This window comes from Diaporthe amygdali, assembly GCF_026229845.1.
Source record: "Diaporthe amygdali strain CAA958 chromosome Unknown NODE_17_length_903054_cov_64_435670, whole genome shotgun sequence".
Lineage (NCBI taxonomy): Eukaryota > Fungi > Ascomycota > Sordariomycetes > Diaporthales > Diaporthaceae > Diaporthe > Diaporthe amygdali.
In genome coordinates, this window is record NW_026517037.1 from 824,826 (window position 1) to 845,305 (window position 20,480).

Sequence of the window (20,480 nt, forward strand, 5' to 3'; positions counted from 1 at the left end):
CTCTCTTGCATCTTGTTCCTCTTGCCTGTTTCTTTTCCCATTCGCGTTCTCAAGTCTGCAGTCTACGCCATGGCCGAAGTCATGGATGCCTACTGGCGCGCTCCAGGCCTCGCGAGGTAAGCACTCCGCACCCTCACCCTCGTCCAAGGCCGGCGATGCAATCCATTAGACAGACACAGCTCTAACATCACCACGTGCAGGACCTTCGCGACCGCTGTCCTGGTAACCTCGATCGCCGCCCACGTCGTGGGCATCGTTCCCTACAGCTGGATCTACTTCCACTACCTGGAGCTCTGGCGGCTGCCTCCCCACGTCTGGCGATTGGTCACGAGTTTCTGGCTCACTGGTCCCAACATCGGCATAGTCTTCGACACATACTTCGTCTATCAGTACGCGAGCCAGCTCGAAACTACGCACCCAAAGTTTGGGAGGAAGGAGGATCTCCTGTGGTACCTGGTCTTCTGCGGCGCAGTCATCATTGTAAGCTCAACACCCCCCAACACTTGCCTCATCTGCCCTACCCTGCCCTGCCCGCCCCGCACCCCAAACGCACCTCTTATATCTGCCCGGATAGTGAAGTGCCTCTACTGCTATCACGGTTCCTGGAAAGGAGGGAGATTACCCCTGCACTTCGGCCGGTCCGTCATTCGCAATACCTAGTTAAGGGCCGGTTCGCGGTGTGGGCATGGTGGGATGCCTCTATGGATGACTCGGGTCTCGATCTCGTGGACTCGGGTGGTTTTGAGCGCCCTACATCACTCCAACACTACTATCATCACTTGCTTGCTGCCATATCCCACGGTCAATGTCGAGATCACAGGGCCAGGGCTAACAAGTCAAAAGGTGCTCGCGCAATACTTCCTGGGCAGTGCATTCTTCCTACAGGCCATGATCCTGGCCATGGCCTACACTGCCACCCAGGACCAGAGGGGCCAGAAGGCTGGTTTCTTCTTCTTCACCGTCCCAGCTCAGCTTGTCCCGCTTTGCATGATGGGCGCCACTCTCCTCATGGCAGGGCCCCACGCCATGCTGCTCCAGCTGACCGGGCTCGTTGCTGCTCATCTGCACGACTTCCTCACCAGGCTGTGGCCAGAGTTCTGCGGTGGCACCAACTGGATCCCCACCCCTGCCTTCTTCTCACACCTGGTCACGACCCCTCGCTTCATGCGGCGTGAGTACGGCACAGCCATACGCGCTCCCCAAGGGACGGGGAGCACCACCGGAGCGCAGGGCAGGGGTCCACTTCCCGACTCTTGGAAAACAAGAGGCTCTGGCCACCGTCTGGGGTGATCAAGCACATAGCATTAGCGTTGCCCAAAGTGGTTATTTAATATTATTGGTTTATTTCTGGCATCAAGCCTTGACTATGTGGTCTGCTTTCCCACATTGTTGAAGTGAATAAATACCCGCCCCAGACCTGCATTGCAATTGTGCGGTGCACCTGCGATGTACCTAACTTTTCCTAGCTCCCAAGCAAAAGACCGACTTCCCAGCAAGATAGCCACACACCCAAGGAAACCCCCGACCTAAGTCCCAGAACGCCATACCGAAACCACCGCCGGAAAAGACATCAGGGCCTTCTCAGGGAAAAACAGAGGAAACAAAAAGAATTTAGATATGTGGATTAGCTCATCCGTAGAGATAGCTCTTCCCGCTCCCGATCGGCGCCTCGAACGACCGCCCGCCCCGGTTGACCGTCTGCTCGATGATGCGGTCCTGGCCCGCTGGCGGCGGCGGCGGCGGCGGCGGCGGTGGCGCCCGCGTCGAAAACCGGCTGCCGGGGAACACCAGCGGGCCCGAGATGCTAGCACCGTCCTGCTGCACCTGGATCCGCGGCAGCGGCTTCTTGCCCGGCACACGGATCCGCGGCACCGACGGCAGGATCAGCGACCCGATCCTCGGCGGCGGCGGCAACGACCCGCGGTGGTCGTCGTTGCTATTGTTATCGGGCGATGTCGCCCTGGAGATGCTGTGCTGCTGCTGCGACTGCGACGACGGCACGGGCATGGACGACGCCGAGAGGAGCGGCGGCGTGGGCTGCGGCGTGGCCTGGTGGGCGGCGGCGAGCTCGATCTGGATGTTGCGCGCGATCTCGGCGTTGCTGGCCGGGCCGCAGCGCAGCGGGAGCAGCGACGACGCCGCGGCGGCCGGCGGTGGCCGGGGCACCTTGGGGTCCTCGGCTGCGTTGAGGTACACCTGGATCGCGTACGAGTCGGGCCTGGCGCTGCCGCTGCTGCTCTTGCTGGCGCCGCCGCTGCTGCGTTGCGGCCGCGGGACGGGCGACTGCGTGCTCGACCGCACCGAGCAGGGCGTCGGGTTGCGGCTGGGCCTTGCGCCCAGATCGGGGGTGCCGCGGTTGTTGCTGTTCCTGCTGCTGGTGCGCGGGATGTAGGCCGGGTGCGTCGGCAGCGCGGTGGTGGGGAGGTTGCCGATCGTGTCGACCTGCTCTTGTTCTTGCTGCTGCTGCTGCTGGCTGTCGACGGGCTGCACGGGCGGGCTCATCGCCCTCAGGGGCCGGCCCCTGGTCTTGCCCTCGAGGCGGTCGTAGTACTCGGCGTTGCTGGAGTATTCGGACGGCAGCGGCTCCGGCGTCTCGGAGACGGAGGCCGCGCTGACCCCCGGCTGCGGCTTGTAGTCCGCCGCGTACTGCGGCAGCGCGTAGCTGTGGCTCGTGGCGATGGAGACCGGCCCGCTGCCCGGGTCTCCCTTGCAGTGGTAGAACTGCTGCGCCGAGGCGAACGGCGGTAGCGAGGGCGCGTTGTCCTCGCGCTCGTACTTCTTTTGCTTGAGCCAGTACAATACGAACAGCGCGATGGCGCCGAGGAACAGCGCCGTGGCCCCTAGGGCGATGCCGGCGATGGCGCCTGTGGTGAGCACCTGCTTGTCATCTCCGTCGGAACCTGCTGCGCTGGCCGATGTGGTGTTGCTCGCATTGGTTGTGTTGATGGGGAAGGCAGAGAATATGTTGCCTGTGATGCTGAGGGCTGCCCCTGGGGAGGGCCGTTCTTGGCAACCAACGCCGAGGGCACGAAGAACTGGTCTTTGGTTAGCTCCCTGGCAAGAAGGGGGGAGATCGGGGGAACGGCTTACAGTTTGCCAGGTAAGTGGAGGAGCTGGATTGGAGGCAGGTCACACAGTCATCGATGTTGGTGCCGTACAGCACGCCGTCGTTGGCTTGGCAGTAGCCGTACTCCGTGGCGTTCTCTGGGTCCAGGTTGCCATATTCGAGTGAGTCTTGAAGCGGAGCACAGGCGCTGGCGAGATCGCATGGTGTTGTTGTCGTCTTCTTGTGGGCTGGATAGTCGAAGAGACATACGGCCGAGGCGTACCGCAGGTTGTCTTGTGGTCCAGACGTTAGAGATCATACACCGTGTTTGGGATATCAAACCGCTCCGTGTTGTGACAGCTTACAGAGGAACCACGAGACATCACTCTCCTCGCCGCTGATGGCATTGCTGGTTTGTAAGCAGGTGACGCAGTCCTTGAATCTCAGTCCGGGTGCCGAGGAGAAATAGTCAACGTCGTTGCACACTATGTCCGAGGCATTGGTTGTTGACGCTGCTGCCCGCATGGAGTCGCCATCTGGTGAGTCGAGGCAGACAGATGAACATGATGAGCCGGGTGTCACTTGAATGGCTGTTGTGCTTGACAGGGTGAAGAGGATGATGCTCAGCGGCAGAGATGGCACCATCATTTTATTGAAAAGTGAAGAAGCCATGCTTCAAAGTCTCGCTTGAAGCAGGTGAGGGAGGTGAGTGCGTGGGAAGAGCGGTGATGTCTATGGCCCCCAACACATATCCGTAGGAGGAGGAGATCCCATGTAAGCCACGTCGAGCTTGATCGAAGCCAGATCTGGTTCATGAGACCAAGACTCGATGAGATGGAGGGAATAGTCCATAGGAAGGAAGCGAACCGGCCGTGGGCAGGGCTCCCAGAGGGAAATATCATATAGGGACCTGCAGGACTCATATAGAGCAGCGGGCAAAGGTTGGGCATTTGCCACCACGCTTCCGGGCTTGCCTGCGGGCTTGCAGATGCATCATTTTACCTAGTTAGACCCGGGGATAGAGGCAAGCTTTTTCGCAATCAATAATTACCGGGTTCTAGCCAGCGGGAACTTTGCTGCGAGCATGCGGCGTTGGCTGTTGTGCGAGCTTCGCAGGGACATCAAAGTCAACCAACAACCTCGACGGACAGCCAATGAGCGGCCGCGGGCGGCCCACATCGTCGACATGTCGTCGCTGGTGTGGCAGCAGATCCATAAGGCGGGCCAATGGCGAGGAACCCGATCAACGGGGCCCAGCGCGAACAGAGCTGGTGAGTGGCCTGATGGGAATAAACGGCATGGGGAAACAAAACCTGCATGCAGGTCATAGTTCGTTCGTCTCTTTGATCCCGCTCCCACCCTTACGTTCCCCCCTGCCCTTCAGCAAGACAGGTGGGCCCGAGATCTTGCTTTCGCAAGAAGGTTGCGCTAGCAATCTCGAGGGCGCGACGTGAGTGGCTCTGCAGACGCCGGCCTGGGATACGGCCATTTAGTTCCCGCAACGCGGCGGCCTCGCGGGCGACCACTCAAGGTGGAGAATGGCGGTAGCACGGCTGGCGCCCCATCCACCCCCATACCGGCTCGACCTCACCGGGTCACAGGGGTCGAACATATTGGGCAGGTGCTGCTTTGCTTCCGGACCCAGCCTGGCCTTTGTGATTGGATGGGTCGCTCGAGAGGTTGGTCGTACAAAGTTAAGCATTTGCTCTGCTGACGCTGAGAGATAGGGAGAGAGAAGAACCTTGTCCCTCGTCCAGAAAGCTTCCCACCAAGGGACCCAGGACCACTCTTTGGCCCTCACTGGTTATCCGGCATCCAGCATCCAGCATGGACTCGATCTGGATGCCGTCAAGTGGAGACACTTGTTCTTCTGACAACGCTCGCGGCTCTTTGAGCCAGTAGAAGCCAGTCATCCTTCCCGAGATGGCGCTTACTAGTCTCTATGTCTTGCAGTGGCGTATTCGCGGTGGGTGGAGTGCTTTGGACACGCGATCTTCGCGTCTGCTGGCTGTGCCTAGCTGGCATGGCTGCCTCGATGTGATGAAGGCTGCATCCGTGTGCTCCCACATGCATATGAGTAGTAGTCACCAAACTTTGGCCTGCCATCTCTAGCCTGGCCTGGTATGGCATTGCGTGGCATGGCATCATTGCCGAATCCAGAGGTTCTATCACAACTCCTCGGTCCGGCTTGCCATCTCGAAGAGTCTCGTTCCGTGAAGACCTCTTAAGAAGGGATAATCCGATGACCTCTCCGCCTGTTTCAAAAACTCAATGATGATCATTCGGCCGGGGTCACATCTAGGCGACCAGGACCACACTGCCCGGGCAGGACCTAGTGGGGGAACCTTTCATCATTGTCCTTCTCGAAGAACCCGTTGCGTAGTAAGGCTGGCGGCTACTGTGGTGGGTCAGCGGGACCGAAGCGAAGCCACTTTGTGTACACGTTAAAACCGGCTTCTGCCCATCATTCGCCCTGCTTCTCATACTGATTTGGCCCGTCTCTCCTCAATAGGTCATTCGGAAAATACATTGTACAAGGTGAGCAAAGGTAGCACACGCTGCCAAGAGAGGACTGATCAACATGCAGATTGGGTGCCACGCGTTCTTTCTTCTGTTCGTGCATTTGGCTGCTGAGGTCTTGTTCTGCCAGCTCGGGCTCACCCGAAACCCTTCTCAAGCCACTTAAATATCTTGGTTGCAATCTTCTCATTACTCACCCTCTGACTACCACCCCAGGTCCAAGCGAGATCGGTAAAATGAAGGCGATGTGGCACATGACACTAATTTGTGATTGAAAGCTCTCAACCTCGCATCGAGCTTTCTTCCTTCGAAACTATTTCAACGCGGCGACCTAAATAAGAAAGACGGGTGCGGATGCCCCTCGCTCACAGGAGCAACTTAGAACGGAAGCAAGTCAGGAAGAGGTGGAAGGTCTCTATCGTCGGTTTTCTGCTCAAAGCATGATGCCCAATAAAGTACTATCGAATGTCCATTGCCCTTGGCAGGAAGACGCAGAGAAGCTGCTGGTAATTGAGCAGCTACTATAATATTATCCGGTCCCACCACAGAAGCAGAAGATCACGGGTCAATTTGCACATGTGCCCCTTCAAACCTATTCCAACCGCTTCCTAATGTCATTGGGGTAGCTTCAAATGCACACTGGGATGCGCGCTGGCGATGAGCCAATGTCGGTTGGCCATCAGCTTCGGCGCCAGAAAATACCAATCTAACAACTATGATGTTGGTCTACGATGAAACATGAAAGTCTGATGATATTGTCCTCTTCGACAAAAGTTCCAGGCTGGCAGATGTTTCAAAGCGATGTTGGCCCTTCGCAGATATTCCAACAGAGGGACCCAACAGGCCCTGATGCAGCTGCCATGTGCCTGTTGGTCTGTTGTATCCGGGGCCGGTCGGCTCAGCGCGAATAATATTATTTCATTTCCGTGAAGCTTGAGCACATTCAGCTACGGTGTCATCCGGAATTGAGGCTACACGACTGGGTATGTTCGTCCTCCACAAGTCCTGGTCTAGGGCTTGCTGCAAGGAAAACACCCTAGATCCGACCCCCTGCCCCGTCCACGGCCAGCTTAAGCCCAATTACTCTGCGGAGGGAAAAGCAGGACGTAGATCTTTTACCAGCTCGTTGTAAATCTAAATGCCGTCGACATTTGTGAAGGTCTTCGTGTGAAGCTCAATCTTCTGAGTGTACATTTCATCATTCATGGATGTTTCTGTGGGCCGATCCCCCCGCGATTTGTGGTTGAGTGCAACCAGGGCCTACCCGCGGAGCCGATGTGACGGGCTCAGGCTACTCTGCACGTTTCTTCCACGCCAAGAGGAATCCATGTCAAAAGTCGTAGCCTTCGTCATATCAAGCCCCAATGTAAATCTCATCCCTCCAGTCGTCAGTCTTCTGCGAGCAATCTTGTTCTTTGACTTGGTCTTCCAGAGCGAACAGGGCACAGGCAATTTCACCGGCGCTTGGAGAACATGTCTGGGGCAGCAATCCTTTCATCGTCGGCGAATGGGAACATCGTCCGCCATCCTAACCAACGTGTTCGATCTTGGTCTCTCACGCTTTTCAGGCTCAATTACTCCTGCAGAAGGGCGGTCACGCAGCCACTGCTGGGGTCAACAGGTGCACTTTCTCGGCGGCAGAGCATCACATATTGAGGACAGCTGGCGGGCTATCTGACCGCCGCATCCCGAGATTGGCAAGGCGTGTCTTCGAGCGAGACGGTTTGAATAAGGTAGATAGATAGATAGATATGCATGGGTTGTTTCCCAGCCCAATGCCGGGCTGTGACGGCCTCCATTTGCGACCACTCGTGGTCAACAAGCAACAGCTGACAGTCCATGCGCTGACACTTGCGCAGCTCTAGGGCAGAGCCCAGCGTGAGACCGCCAGTTGAATTCTGGGGAACCAGGCTTGCTCGCTCCCTATTGGCGTTCCGACTTGGTGGATGTTGGCTGCAAGCATGAAACCCTGCCCATCCCTGCAGGATGGAGGACCACCAAGCAATGTGATTCGCATGGAGGATGTGGGCTGGCACGCAGGCGCTAAATGTGGGCACATCACTGGCCACTTACAGCTCAACCCTGCTACTTTTCGGCCGACTTACACGATATTGGTGGCCGTGAGTTGTGTTCGAGCAGCGCTGGGTGGGAAACAATCCCCCTGAGCCCACGGGTCAGCCCACTCAATTGTGACCTGGAGCCGCCGGGTCCCCCTCGTCTGGCCTGTCTTTTGCGGTCTGTCTTTCCTCTAATACCTGACATATCCGAAAATGCATAACGCCTTAGGCCCGTTCCGAACATGTTTGTGTCGCCGTGTTTGCTCCGCTTCTGAATGTCCTCGGTGTTGACAGCCTCGGTGTACGGTTCGAACTGGTCTCGGAGTCCTCGAAGGCATATCCATCCAGCACGTCTGGGGATATAGTCGGCCTATTAGGGTGCTTTGCTCGACCTGGTTCATCACTGGGAGCATCAAAGCCGAGGATTTTCGCTAGCTGCTAGGGTTCACGATGAGGATCGCTTGCCTCCAATTTGCGCCGCAGGTGGGGGACATCGACAACAACCTCAATCGTGCGGTATGTTTTGGCCCGAGCCTCTGCGACGAGACACGACTAATCGTAGAAATAGGACTCGGTACTTGCCAAAGCCAATCCAGAGGATCTTGAAGGATTGGACTTGCTCGTTCTGCCGGAACTGGCATTCACTGGTATACCTCTGGTTCCTGTTCTGCTCCACAACAAAGCTGATTTTGGATCAGGTTACAAATTCGAATCTCTGCAACACATCTCACCATACCTTGAGCATGCTGGCTCGGGGATCAGCTCACTATGGGGTAGGCATTAATCCTCCTTCATACGGCCGCCTCTCGATTCTCTGGCGAGCCTCCTGCAACGCATTACTTGGGGTCCTGTTATGGTTTATTGACATGTCCCAGCTCGAACCACCGCCCTCAGATTCAACACCACGGTAGTTGTCGGATATCCCGAAAAGGTGGACGTGAGCCCTCGATGGCCAACCTCTCCGGAGTACTATAATTCTTCCATCGTTGTCGATGGGGACGGGCAGACGATTGCGAACTATAGAAAGTCGTTCCTCTACGCTATAGACGAGACTTGGGCGTTAGAAGGCAAAGATGGCTTCTTTCACGGTGACCTCCCTGGCCTGGGCCGGACCGCTATGGGAATTTGTGAGTTTACTTTTACGCGAGAACGAATTGCAGGCATGCATACTAATACCTCATTCTCAGGTATGGATCTGAAGTATGAAACATATTGTATTCTTCAGGCCACTCGTGAGGTAGCCTCACTAACACCTTTGACAGCCCATATAGATTTGAAGCTCCTTGGCATGCTTTCGAATTTGGTTTCCATATTATCGAAGTGCAGGCGAACCTGGTCATCATCAACATGGCATGGTTAACTCGAGAAGAGGGCCGCATGTTCAGCCGAATGCCTGCAGAAGTCAGTATCCGTTGTCCTTCCTGCCACAGTGCTCAACTTCTGCACCGACCAAGAAGATTTACAGCATAACTAACAGCATACCTTGTAGCCTGATATGGAGACCCTGACTTATTGGGTCCAGCGACTTGAACCGGTCATTCGCGCGGAAGACGAGCACGAAACCATCGTCGTCTTTTGTAACCGCACCGGCTTCGAAGATGATGCCGTCTATGCTGGCACCAGCACAGTACTTGGCGTCGTGGATGGCGAAGTTAACGTATATGGCATCCTGGGCCGAGGCGTCAAGGACCTACTTGTGGTCGACACAGACGACGCTCCTTTCGCCAAACTGGTGCAGCGATCGGAAGGAGACACTGATACATCATCCGTGGCTAGTAGTCGTCGTAAGCCGGGAAAGGCCTCAAGAGAAAAGCCACCAAGACCGACAGCCACCGCAGAACAGACTTCTGCGATACCAAGAGGGCAAAGGAAACTAACCCCTACACCAAGTGCTTCTACAAAGCCCAAGAAGCCAAAGCCCATGTCTCCAAGGATTCATATACCGGAAAGGAGCTTTTCCAGACAGCATTCTGCCACTCACAGCACGCCCATTGAGGAGAGCCCGGGCGTCGCAACGCCTACCTGTCCCAGCCCCACGCCTTTCTCTGATAGACCGTTGGTTAACGGTCTTGGAGGCAGACCGACCAAAGAGCACGCAAACACACCTTTGCCTTACGACGACTACGATATGCACAGTTGGGGTGGCCAAATTTCAGTCGATCAACCGACTCCAAGCACGGCATCCCCAGGTTCCGAGCACTTGAGCGAGAAGTATTTTTGGTTGCCCACACAGAGCGCCTTGAAAAGTCCAATGGAGATGAAATTTCCTCAACACTACCCACCTCCTTCACCCACCGCGGTGCTACCGACCCCGAGCTCACTTATCAGGCTACCTCAAACAGAACGCCATGCAGTCAGAACACCACTCCCCATCAAAGGGGCGCCATCTTCCATGTCTGTCCAAAGCGACAAATCAAGCCAGTCGGGACGACTTGGACGTCAACAGGCAAAGACGCAAAGCTCAAAGGATGATGCGAAGCATGAAGATGGTGCCGCGCCACTACGACCTTCCTCGCCCAAGTCTCGCAATGCCAGCCGAACAGGAAGGCCTCTAGATCGTCAAACTTCCGATATGGAGCAGCCTGATATTTCAGACATGATCGACAAACTGGAGTCTTTTGTAAGAAGGCCTGGGTCAGCGATGGATTCGCGTCCCAGTGACTTTGAACAACCACGCCAAGGAAGACCTCGTTCCCCAAAGTCTCGTAATGCGAGCCGCACAGGGCGACCAATCGAGACGCCGCAACTTGATGGCAGGGCCGGAAACGTGTCACATACTGGGTTTCCATTAACGGCCAGCCCCGGCGTCTTCTCGGAGGCCACAGCCCGGCCCCATGCCGACATCTTCATGAAGGATGAGGCGCCAGCAAGTCGCGGCACTTTTGACCAAAGTACGATCAGACCCTGCCCCCGGGCTGGTGCCCAGTCGAGGAACAGGTCATCTAGTGGAGCAGGCTTCAGCCATTCACACTCCCGATCTGGTAGTACTTCGCGTGCGAGCCAAGATGCCGAACCTCACATCGAGCCTGACGATACCAGGACTCTGGTGTGGTCTGAGCTCTCCAAGATTGTTGGCGAGGTGTTCGATCGTCCTCAGTCGCGCAACGCAAGTCGTGGAAGACAGCCCGAACCGAGTCGTGCCACAACCGCCGACGGACCGATGCTGAACAGGACCACACGGTCCGAGAGTCGAGGGCCACAAGCTGTCCCGCGCATGGATCAGCGTTTCGCCTCCCAGGACCGACGTGGAGTCGCCGGACCTGCAGACATCAGGACCATCCCGGCGCCAAATGTTGTTAATGGCTCCTCCGTACCTTACAACTCTGACGACGAGATCGTGGCGGAAATCATCTTCCATTCACAAGGTTGTCCTACTCGCAGCCAGATCAACGGTCAGGGGCAGTCCACGCCTAGTCAAGCAGGCAACCCGACAAGCCCGCCATGTATTCCAAGACGTCCATCCAGCCAAGAAAAGGGCAACAACTCGCGCCTGAGCCAGCGCAAGAACAGCACTCCACAATCCAACAACCTACAGAGGCAGGGCTCCTGGCCGCCTAGGCCTCCTCACGACAGACGAGCTCCATCCCATAACTCCAACGACGAGATCGGCATCTACAAGGCCCCAGCTCTAGCCCCGCTGAACACAAAGGGCCGCACAGAGTCGAGCGACTCGTGCCCGACCATGGATGGCGCGTCCATCCACACGATCACGACGCCCAAGGACTCGCCCGCGACGCCGCCAACCAGGTTCTTCGAGCCGACGACGCCCAAGGCCATGAAGCTCCATCCGGACTTCGGCACCATCCTCACGTCCACCTCTGACCCTGCATCTGGCGGCGGCGGTGGCTTCCCCATGGACGCCCTTAGCAATGAGCTGCTGGGCATTGGCTTAGCCAGACCGAGAAGTGCGGTCTGGTAGGGCGGGGATGTGAGATTTCCTCAGAGTATTATTGACGCGTGGTCACTGTACAATTTTCTTTTGTCAAGCGAGGAGTTATGGAATACCCTCGAATATGCGTGGGAGAAAACACGGCACGTCTCTGGTAGAAACTCAGAATGAGTCTAAACGATGGCGCGTTATGACGCTTGGCTGCAACGGTATGGGATTCCAGCGTTTTGTTTCGCGGCATGTTCATGCAGCGTCCTCTTTATACCTTTTCAGACCATGTAAATTAGTTCTGCCTTTGATTTGAATTTTGAACATTGTTTGTTTTGCAGATGCTTCATCCTGGAATATTTGAGGGTCATGACGAGAGACAGTGTGTTATTACGTGCTGAATTCTTGCATTCGAGGACTTGAGAACGAAACACGGTAATAGGTTGAGTAACGAAGCTCTTAATAGAGGCAACGAGATACCGGCAGCTCCTGTGCGTATGGAACAAATTTGAATGACTATGAATGAGAACTTTGGAGTCATAATACCGAGAATTGCATTTTAAAAGAAAGTGAAAATGAATGATGGGCCACGCAAAATTCCAAAATTGCTCTCTTGATGAACCCCGACCTCGCGACGTTGATAAAGTTTCCCAGGTACCTGGGACGGCTGACAGGGACCTCCCTGCAGGCCTCGACCAAGCAGGAATGGCGGATTTCGGTGCCTCCCGACCCCTGTACCGCGAAATAGTGAATTCTATCAGTTCCTGACAAGCGCCCGGGCTGCAGCCGGGTTGAGGTGGTACTAGGGGTAGCCTATTAGGGCAATGATTACTGTCCCTCGCGCCGGCCCGACGAAACGGAATCTCGCCAATCGAGTGGAGTTCTCTGAAACGGATCTTCGAGCCAACCACCCAACTTGTGATGTGATGCCCTGGCGTCGGTCACCCCTCGACTTCCTCAAAACCACATCAATTGCAAGATGGCCAAAACCACGCCAGTTGAAAGATGGCCAACCCAGCACAGGGCTGAATAAGTCATTTACGTCGACAAGCAAGCAAATGCGTTATATTATCGGATCGGAAACCTTTACAAGGTCCAAGTGACTTTGGCAATGATCAAGCTGCTCCGGCAAGCACAAATGAGCCTCCTCCTGCTTCGTCGACGTCCCAAGACCCACCCCCAGGCCGTAGCAACGATAACGTCAACGATGCTGCTCATTGACCTCGACCTGTGCCGATGCTCCGCCGATCTCACCAACTATAGCCTCAACCTATCCAAACATTGTCTGCCCCATGGTCTGTCCCATTGTCAGCTGTATATCTCTACACCAAAGCTTTGCAGTGCCGAGCCGCTGACCTTAACGACCAGGCTGGTAGTCAGTAGCGGAATGCCCGCTGATATGGCCGACATCAGGCGCGGAATCGAATTGCGACCCCATGCCACGGAGTGAATCATCACGCTCGTGCTGGGTCATGCTTGCTCCAGTTCCAGTCTCGCTAACAAGTGCTTTTCCGACGGTCTGGGTTCCCACGGTAGCGGCGACGCTCGAGCTGGCCATACCAACGTAATTATCATCGACTACAGTACCAGACCCTGGAGCATGAGCTTGAGTGTACTCGTACCGGCCCTTCTCTCCAGAGTCACTGCGGGTATAGCACTCGGTTAAGACGTGGAGGCTGAAGAGCAAAGGGAGGATTCAGGAAAAGGTCCGGGCCAGACAAGCCGACACTCACGCCCGGACAAGTTGCTGTGAAAATACAACGGAATAGGTAATAAGGTTCGGCATGTCCATGTGTCACTGCGTGTGGGAATCTGGGTGTCGTCCCAAAATCTCAAGGCAGTGGACGATGGGATAGTCCAGCCGGGAAGGGTGTGCTGTCGTTCGGCAGGAGAACAATAGAAGATTCGAATGCAGAAGGAGAGCCGAAATATAGGTAAACAACACGAAAGACGAACTTACCCCGTCGGATGTGAACCCTGGTTGGCGTTCTTCGACATGTCTGTATGCGTCGTTGTAGAAGGCAACCTTTGGCCACGCAGGAGCAGGTTTGCAAGTGAGATGTGGTTTACAAGACGTGGACAGCCTTTGGAACTAGACTCTGGGTGCGGGATTCTTTGGGAAGAACAGAATGGAATTCGATTTCTTACGGAAGAGATGAGCGAAGCGAAGGCAACAACACTCGCTCTTTATAATCGCCGCTCCTGACGCATGTTGTCAGTGTCGGTCAGGAAGGGCTCACTCTGTCGACATCTGTGTTGGGACAGCTTTGATGATGTGTGCCGCATCGTGTCGCCGCCCATCTTCTCGAAGGGGTATGTACTTCCCTCGCCAGTTTCAATGGAACGGTACCTCAAAGTCATGCAGGATGAATGCGATTGTGAATCTTGGCATGCGCGGAGCTAGATGGCTGCATATTTCATACTGTGTACACCAAGACAGAGGGCCTGCTGGGAAGCGTCATTGGCCTATCGCGCCAGTGCAACCCCTTATGGGTGGGTCAGGGGTCGCGGGCTGTCACCTACTAACGTTGCCTTAGATGGACATAGCCCCGGGTCAAACAGGCCTGCTAGGGCGCATTATTAGCCTGTCACGCCTGTGCAGAGGCCTTATGGGAGGGTCAGGGGTCGCGGGCTTTTAAGCTACTGACATTGCCTGAGATGGACATAGCCCCGGGTTAAACAGGTCCGCTGGGGAGTGTCATTGGCCTGTATAGAGGCCTTATGAGGGTGGTGCAGGGGTTGCAATGGGCCTGCGACATGTGGAGCTGCGAACTTTCGATTTCGGGTCCGGCCCTTGACATGGTCGTCAGCTGAGCCCGCACCGTTGGAGGGCAGGGGTTACGGGCTGGATTTGCTGTGCGACGTGTGGGTATGTGGGTTTTAGACCGCCGCCACAGGCCTGGTACGAGCATGTCAAGGGACGTGGCTGTTTTCCTCCCATTCTCGCCGAAAGAGCCCGAAGCAAAATGGCATGCAACGGAGAATGCGATTCCAAGTCGAATATATCTATCCGGATGTTTCTGCTCACGGTTATTGCAACCCACGGCTTATAGCCTCATCATCCCAGCGCTGTGTCCCAAAAGTATCAACTTTTGCAGTGTCCATTCCAAAATCGACGCCGCGAGGATGATTAAAATTGATACAACAAAGGTCAATGAGAATTGACACAGAGAACCTTACAGTTCGAGTCAATTCTTACACGACACAGAAAGGGTCTTATATCCCTTTCCCTTCCCCTTTGTGAAGGGAAAAAGCACCGATATTTTAAGGTGCTCCGTTTCGAGACAGAGCGAGTTATCGCCTCCGTAGCTCGAAAGGCCTCCTTTTGATGTGTACATCTGGTTATTTCTAATGTTGCTGACCTGCAGCTGCACACCCTCAATGTATATTGCCTTGCATGGTCATGCATAGTCATACAAGTGCCCAGGCTCAAACACCGCGCCGAACCTCAAAGCTATCTATGAAGCACCGTGGATCACGAGTAGCGAGAGGTTCAGCGTAGATGAAAACGTTGTTCTAGCTGAATTTCTTTCCGCTGAAGGCGAGCCCTTGACGCTCAATTTATAGGGGCTCTGCCGGGTGCGCACCTACCTGCCGTGGTGAACTCGCACGCACGCCCAATTTGCGACATTATCACTGACAGACATCCATCTGACTAAGTATCTCACTTTAATTTTATCTGTCGAACATGGGGAAACCACGCGCCGAACGAGTGAGTTCGGCAACCCTTTCAAGGTAAATACAGTCAATTCGATTGATTACGTTGAGTCTTTGTGTGGTTTTGTGTTGAGCGGAGAAAACTAAGCTAAGGCGAGCGAAGCGCAGAAGTACAGATCTGCTCAAGTAGCAGATCACACTTTTCTGGATATCAAGAGCCCTTTGGTATGAGTGACGGCACAGATATTCAATTGCATTGTATTACAGAAGGCGTTCTGGAATTCTGACCTTTTCAATAAGGAAACAGCCTCGATTATAGTATCGCGGTCAATGCGCTGTCTCAATATTATAATGTATGGTTCATCGTTCATGCAACCTTGAATATTTTCAGACACTTCCTTTCCCTCTGAGAGCCATCAAGATTTCTGCTAGTCGGATTCCAGACCGCCCCGATTGAGAGGATAAATGGCCGTTTGGTGGCCGGGCACAATTCACTTTTCCTGGCCGCGGCCTTAGCAACAATACAGCTACCTTCACCTGATGTGCATTTGTAGATCAACATTTTTAAAGCACAATGACAAGTGTATTGAGCCCAGTAATTTTGACTGAATTGCTATGGTCGGGGAGTCTATTCACAGGCATTACGGCCGCTCTGTGATTTAGGCCCGTCCATGAGGACATTCTGTGCCCGTATCTAGTAGCATGTTCAACCCGAGTGGCACTCTCTACTAACATCTAAGCTTTCTTCAAGTGGTTGGTGGTCGGGTCTTTTCTCCACGTGTCTCTCCCCTTTTCGAGTCGTTCTCAATGGTACTGTCATCAACTTACCACTTTTCGAGGTGCAGAAATGGAATCCTGGAAACAAGTCGGTAGAGCCGATCTCGATCAGTGCTGTAATGCTTCTCTGAGACTACTGATCTTCATTCGACCGCCTGTCTTTTCAGCATCTGGACTCCTGGTGATGAATTGCAAGAGCGACTTTTACATACAGAGTTATAGAAACCTACCTACCATGAGGAGCTGAGCGATTACAGGAGTCTGAATCAAACAAGACTTCTGCGATTTCAAATTCTTCAAGACAAAGAGCTGAGGACAATATAAATCGTTGAACATAATCTTGGCCGGGGTCGGCTGGTATGGTGATCTAGTCTGCTCAATATGGGGCCATCGCCCCGGTCGTGGTATTTAAGCCTTGTCAGTGACATTCTTCTCTCGATTCAAGGCCACAGTATTCATTTACGGACAATTCGTCAAGTTGAAATCATGCTGCAGAAGACCAAAATCAGAGTGATTTGAAGTGTTGATACAAAGCTCGCATGTATTCTGAAGTGCCTGCATAGGATGTCGTCCTCTTGACCATGACCCACCAGAGCTTGGCGCTAAGACAGTCTCACACGCGGTTGGAACACCTGCAGGCCTAGATCGCTCAAGTTCGGGCGCCATTGACCCCGGACTGTCCCGAGCGATGCTTCATAAGATCTCACAGTTGCGACCTCACCCTCGACTACCACCCAACTGCTCATCTAAGGAAAATCCAACCCAACATTAGCCGCAGGGCTGCACTATGGCTGAGCAATGCGTTACAACTTACTTTCACGTTGAGACTCGTGACCGGCAGCGGAAACTCCCTTGTCAAGACCGATCTTGGGCACGCAATCGAACTGCGACCCCACGCCACGGAGGAGATCATCACGCTCGTCCTGGGTCACGCCTCTTTCGGGCTGGCTTGATCCCTTGCCAGCCCTATTAACCCATACCATTTCGACTGCTCGGGTCCCCATAGTAGCGGCGATGCTTGAGTTTGCAGAGCAAATTTGAGTTTCATCGACCAAGGTGCCAAACCCTGGAGGATGGGCTCGGGTGGTGGGCTCAAACCCACTCTTCTCTCCATAACTGATACTGCTGACATGACAGTGAGTTAGGGTATGGAGTAGGCTGATAAGATTTTATTCTCAAGCGGAGAGAATGAAACAGGTAGTCGAGGTCGACATCACTATGTGTTTCCCGCATGCTTGAGACTTGGTAGGGTCTTGAAATCTCAAGGCAGTGTGGTAAGTGGTTCGGGGATTCTGGCCGGGTAGCGTGCACTGCTGGCCGCGAAGGAAAACAAGAGTAGTTTGACTGCAAAAGGAGCCGAAATATTGCATGATAAGGCAATAGTGTAACTGAGAAGAACAATTTACTTACATCTTTGAAACCATGCCCTCGTTGCCATTCTTCGACATATTGGCTCTGGGAATTATCTCAGTAGACAGTATCAAGTTAGACGTTTCCAAGTAAGCAGTCGATTGAAACGTGAGTGACATGAAATTTGAGACCTTCGACAAAGGACTACAGGTGTGGAATTTCTATAGAAGACGAAGAGCACGAGACCATTATTTCGCATAGAACACGCAGTGGAGGTGAGAGCAGCAGCCCTTTTACCCCTCCCGCCAGCCTTCTTTTACCAGTGTCGGTCAGAAAGGTCTGACGGATCAGCTCGAACGCTTCCAAGTAAATTGCGATGACGCGGAATTGTCGAATAATCCTAGTTTCGTTGAACAATTCTCGGAAATCCATGTTCTCTTTAACCAGTATTATTGAACGCACACGCCTTCTGCGATGGTACTTGTCTCCTCGATATAAATTTGGCTGGTGCAGTACCTGCTAGGAATGTCGTATGAACGACGTGCATCTCCGTGCCGCACTACTGCAAGCCGGCCACAGCAAGGTGGGAATAGATGGATTCTGATCGAGTTCGGCTCAAACCATTGGCCAGACTTCATGCAACAACCATGCAAGTTTGTCTGGCCATTCCATATTCTTAGCGCCAAGTCTTTGCCGAGAGCCTACCAGCGGCATCAGCGAGCAAAGTTAAGGTTCGTCAAATCAGTATGTGAGGCCTGGCCAGGATTGAAAATGCACAATTGTACTGGCCTCTGAAGAGGTGAGTCCACCAGCTTGATATGTGTTCCATGCGCTGCGCTTGTTCTTGGTTCGAGGAGTTGCTTAGCTCTGTACCCAAAAATGGAAGCCGCCCTCGTCCCCTTGGGTCCTTGCTTTCTGTTGCTACATACTATCTTTAATATATTTCGCAGGCAGAGTTGAAAAATTCTCAGCACTATTTTAAAATAACCCTTACGTTCCTATATCCTAGAGGAGAAAGGCTGTTTCGATAACGTGCCATTGCCTAATAACTTCCGAAAAGCATATGTTTATGTAAAGCACACTTTGCGGATTACGAATCCCCTAACCCGAAAACCCACCCCCTAAGCATGGTAGGTTACGTACAAGGTGAATCATATCCGGGTACGAAAATGCTATGTTCAAAAGTTATACCCTCGTCGCCATGCATTACAATATCATAACAGAATGAGTGAGACCCACCAATATTGCTAAGAACTTGCCAGCCCACCGATTCAGATAATAAGTCTGACAAGATGAAACAGCCCTAAATATTTGAGGATCTTAATTTTCTTCTATAAATGTACTTAATCTATCCATTGAGTATCAGGCAGGCCTGCTGTTATATTCATTCCATACCGCGTACAGATTCAACCATGCTTCTTTATCACAGCTATTGTCTACTTACCTGCCTACGAGAGAGCACAGCTGACACAAAAACATAGATTGATGTAATTATGCAGAATAAGCGAGGAAAGTCTTGAGGCTAAGTGCCAACATTTGAATTGAATGTGTAAGAGGACGTAAATATGGTTTCTCATGACTGGGACAGGTGGCTATGCTCAGCCCAGCCAGCACAACAAAGAGGGAGACTTCGTTGATCTCGGTTGTCTTCCCTGGCCTTATAACTCAAATTATACTCCAGAGGATATGAATGCATCCATTTTGCTTGGCAAACACCAAGTGGCTGATGATATTGGCCTTCCTGGCTTTTGCATCCACGCGCGGTAGACATCGTCTCTGCAAGATGTACCTGATTCTCACAGTAGTTGCCTGTATTAAATTATAGTGCTTGGGACATCTCAAGCCAATATCTGTAGGGTCTGAACTGCATTTTCCCCCAAATTTGCGTGGCTCATCGAGATTTATCATTTATGCTCGCGCGCTGTGTTTTTTTTTCTTTTCTTTTTTCTGCGTCGGTAAGCTCAAGAATAGAGGTTATTTTCTCTATAATTTCGAAGAATGATGGTGAAAGCTATTGTTTTTAATCAATATCTTCCCAGATTAAGTTCTTGCTATCCTTGGAAAACGGGAAGAACTTGGGCGCAGTACGTGTTAGTCCTCTCGGTGTGAGTCGAGTTTCCGGTACCTATGCACTGACCTCACTGATTCCCATGTAGGCATAAGACAAGGTGAATTTCATTCCTTGACCTGCATCCTGAAAAAGCTTCAGATAATACAAACAAACTGTCACAAATGACCTACAAGCTGTGCCGCGCTGACCTGACTTGTCTCACGCGGCAGTGACCGTAACAGGTGCCAACTATCCGATTAGCGAGACCACTTGTTCTCTGCCACCCCTCATCCACCTGCAACTCCAAGCATTGAGGTCGCCCTTCGCGAGTTGCCTGCATCCATACGTGCCTGTCTTTGTACCGCTTAGCATTTCTTGCAGCTCCTCCCATTGAGAATACGGGCCTTGTCCTCAGCGATTCCCGCTACACTCTCGGAAGATGAGGTTGATCGAGGCAAATTTTCCTCGCCGCTCCGTTTTGTTTCAGTTTCCGGTGCGGCTTTTCAATACAGACTGACCACAAATCCATTTGCCCGAGTTCCTTTTCCGGAAAATTAATGCTGAATTGAGGGTCGCGCCCAAGATTTCCTTCAGATAATGCGTCCCAATCCGCTTGATCATGGACCAAGGGCACTCCCGCTCGTATGTGGGCACCTCAGCCATCGACGAAGACTAAAAGATTGGTTCTCAATGTAGTTCATAGACCAGGAGAGGGATTGCGCAGGTATTTTCTTGTGTCATCACGCGACCTATGTCTCAAATATTCCTTCATCCTTTCGCTCAGTTTTCGGTTTCGATCAATATTAGATATTTAGTGCCGAGGCCCACTCCCAAGGGAGCGAATTCCAAGTACAATTCTCAAAACTGTCCTTTTATTTCTCGAAAGGATAAAGTATAAATTCGGCATTAAAATATCTCTCATAATAGAAGCTGAGCGCTTCGACGAAGCATTTCCTTCGCAAGAGAAGCATGCTTATTTGCCCAGGTCTCGACCTGAATTTAGACCCAGTAATCACTTCGGCGCTTTTAAAGCGCACTGGTATCATTCAAATACCCTTCAGCTGAAAAGTTCATTTCCTTGCCTTCAGATTGACGCGTCAAAGCCTGATACCGCATGCTTGCTGTTTGTGCCTCCCCTCTTTAAAT

General features: G+C 53.1%; 5 protein-coding genes across 5 annotated transcripts; 2 read left to right on the plus strand and 3 right to left on the minus strand.

Annotated features, from left to right (window-relative positions):
- Positions 1-69: 69 nt before the first annotated feature.
- Positions 70-1,290, plus strand: J7T55_005212 (uncharacterized protein; the record flags this gene model as incomplete). Its single annotated transcript, XM_053144591.1, has 3 exons — positions 70-116; positions 201-480; positions 844-1,290. The coding sequence occupies 3 exons, from the start codon at positions 70-72 to the stop codon at positions 1,288-1,290; spliced, it is 774 nt and encodes a 257-aa protein (XP_052992936.1).
- Positions 1,291-1,629: 339 nt separating this feature from the next.
- J7T55_005213 (uncharacterized protein) lies at positions 1,630-3,694 on the minus strand (the record flags this gene model as incomplete). Its single annotated transcript, XM_053144593.1, has 3 exons — positions 1,630-3,035; positions 3,091-3,339; positions 3,412-3,694. 3 exons carry the CDS (start codon positions 3,692-3,694, stop codon positions 1,630-1,632), a joined length of 1,938 nt encoding a protein of 645 aa, XP_052992937.1.
- A 4,379-nt stretch (positions 3,695-8,073) lies between these two features.
- Positions 8,074-11,542, plus strand: J7T55_005214 (uncharacterized protein; the record flags this gene model as incomplete). Its single annotated transcript, XM_053144594.1, has 6 exons — positions 8,074-8,139; positions 8,192-8,396; positions 8,499-8,750; positions 8,811-8,823; positions 8,895-9,024; positions 9,113-11,542. 6 exons carry the CDS (start codon positions 8,074-8,076, stop codon positions 11,540-11,542), a joined length of 3,096 nt encoding a protein of 1,031 aa, XP_052992938.1.
- Positions 11,543-12,857: 1,315 nt separating this feature from the next.
- Positions 12,858-13,498, minus strand: J7T55_005215 (uncharacterized protein; the record flags this gene model as incomplete). The annotated part of the gene is made up of 2 exons (XM_053144595.1): positions 12,858-13,143; positions 13,461-13,498. 2 exons carry the CDS (start codon positions 13,496-13,498, stop codon positions 12,858-12,860), a joined length of 324 nt encoding a protein of 107 aa, XP_052992939.1.
- A 3,153-nt stretch (positions 13,499-16,651) lies between these two features.
- J7T55_005216 (uncharacterized protein) lies at positions 16,652-17,382 on the minus strand (the record flags this gene model as incomplete). Its single annotated transcript, XM_053144596.1, has 4 exons — positions 16,652-16,680; positions 16,749-17,056; positions 17,130-17,150; positions 17,345-17,382. The coding sequence occupies 4 exons, from the start codon at positions 17,380-17,382 to the stop codon at positions 16,652-16,654; spliced, it is 396 nt and encodes a 131-aa protein (XP_052992940.1).
- Between the last annotated feature and the right edge of the window lie 3,098 nt (positions 17,383-20,480).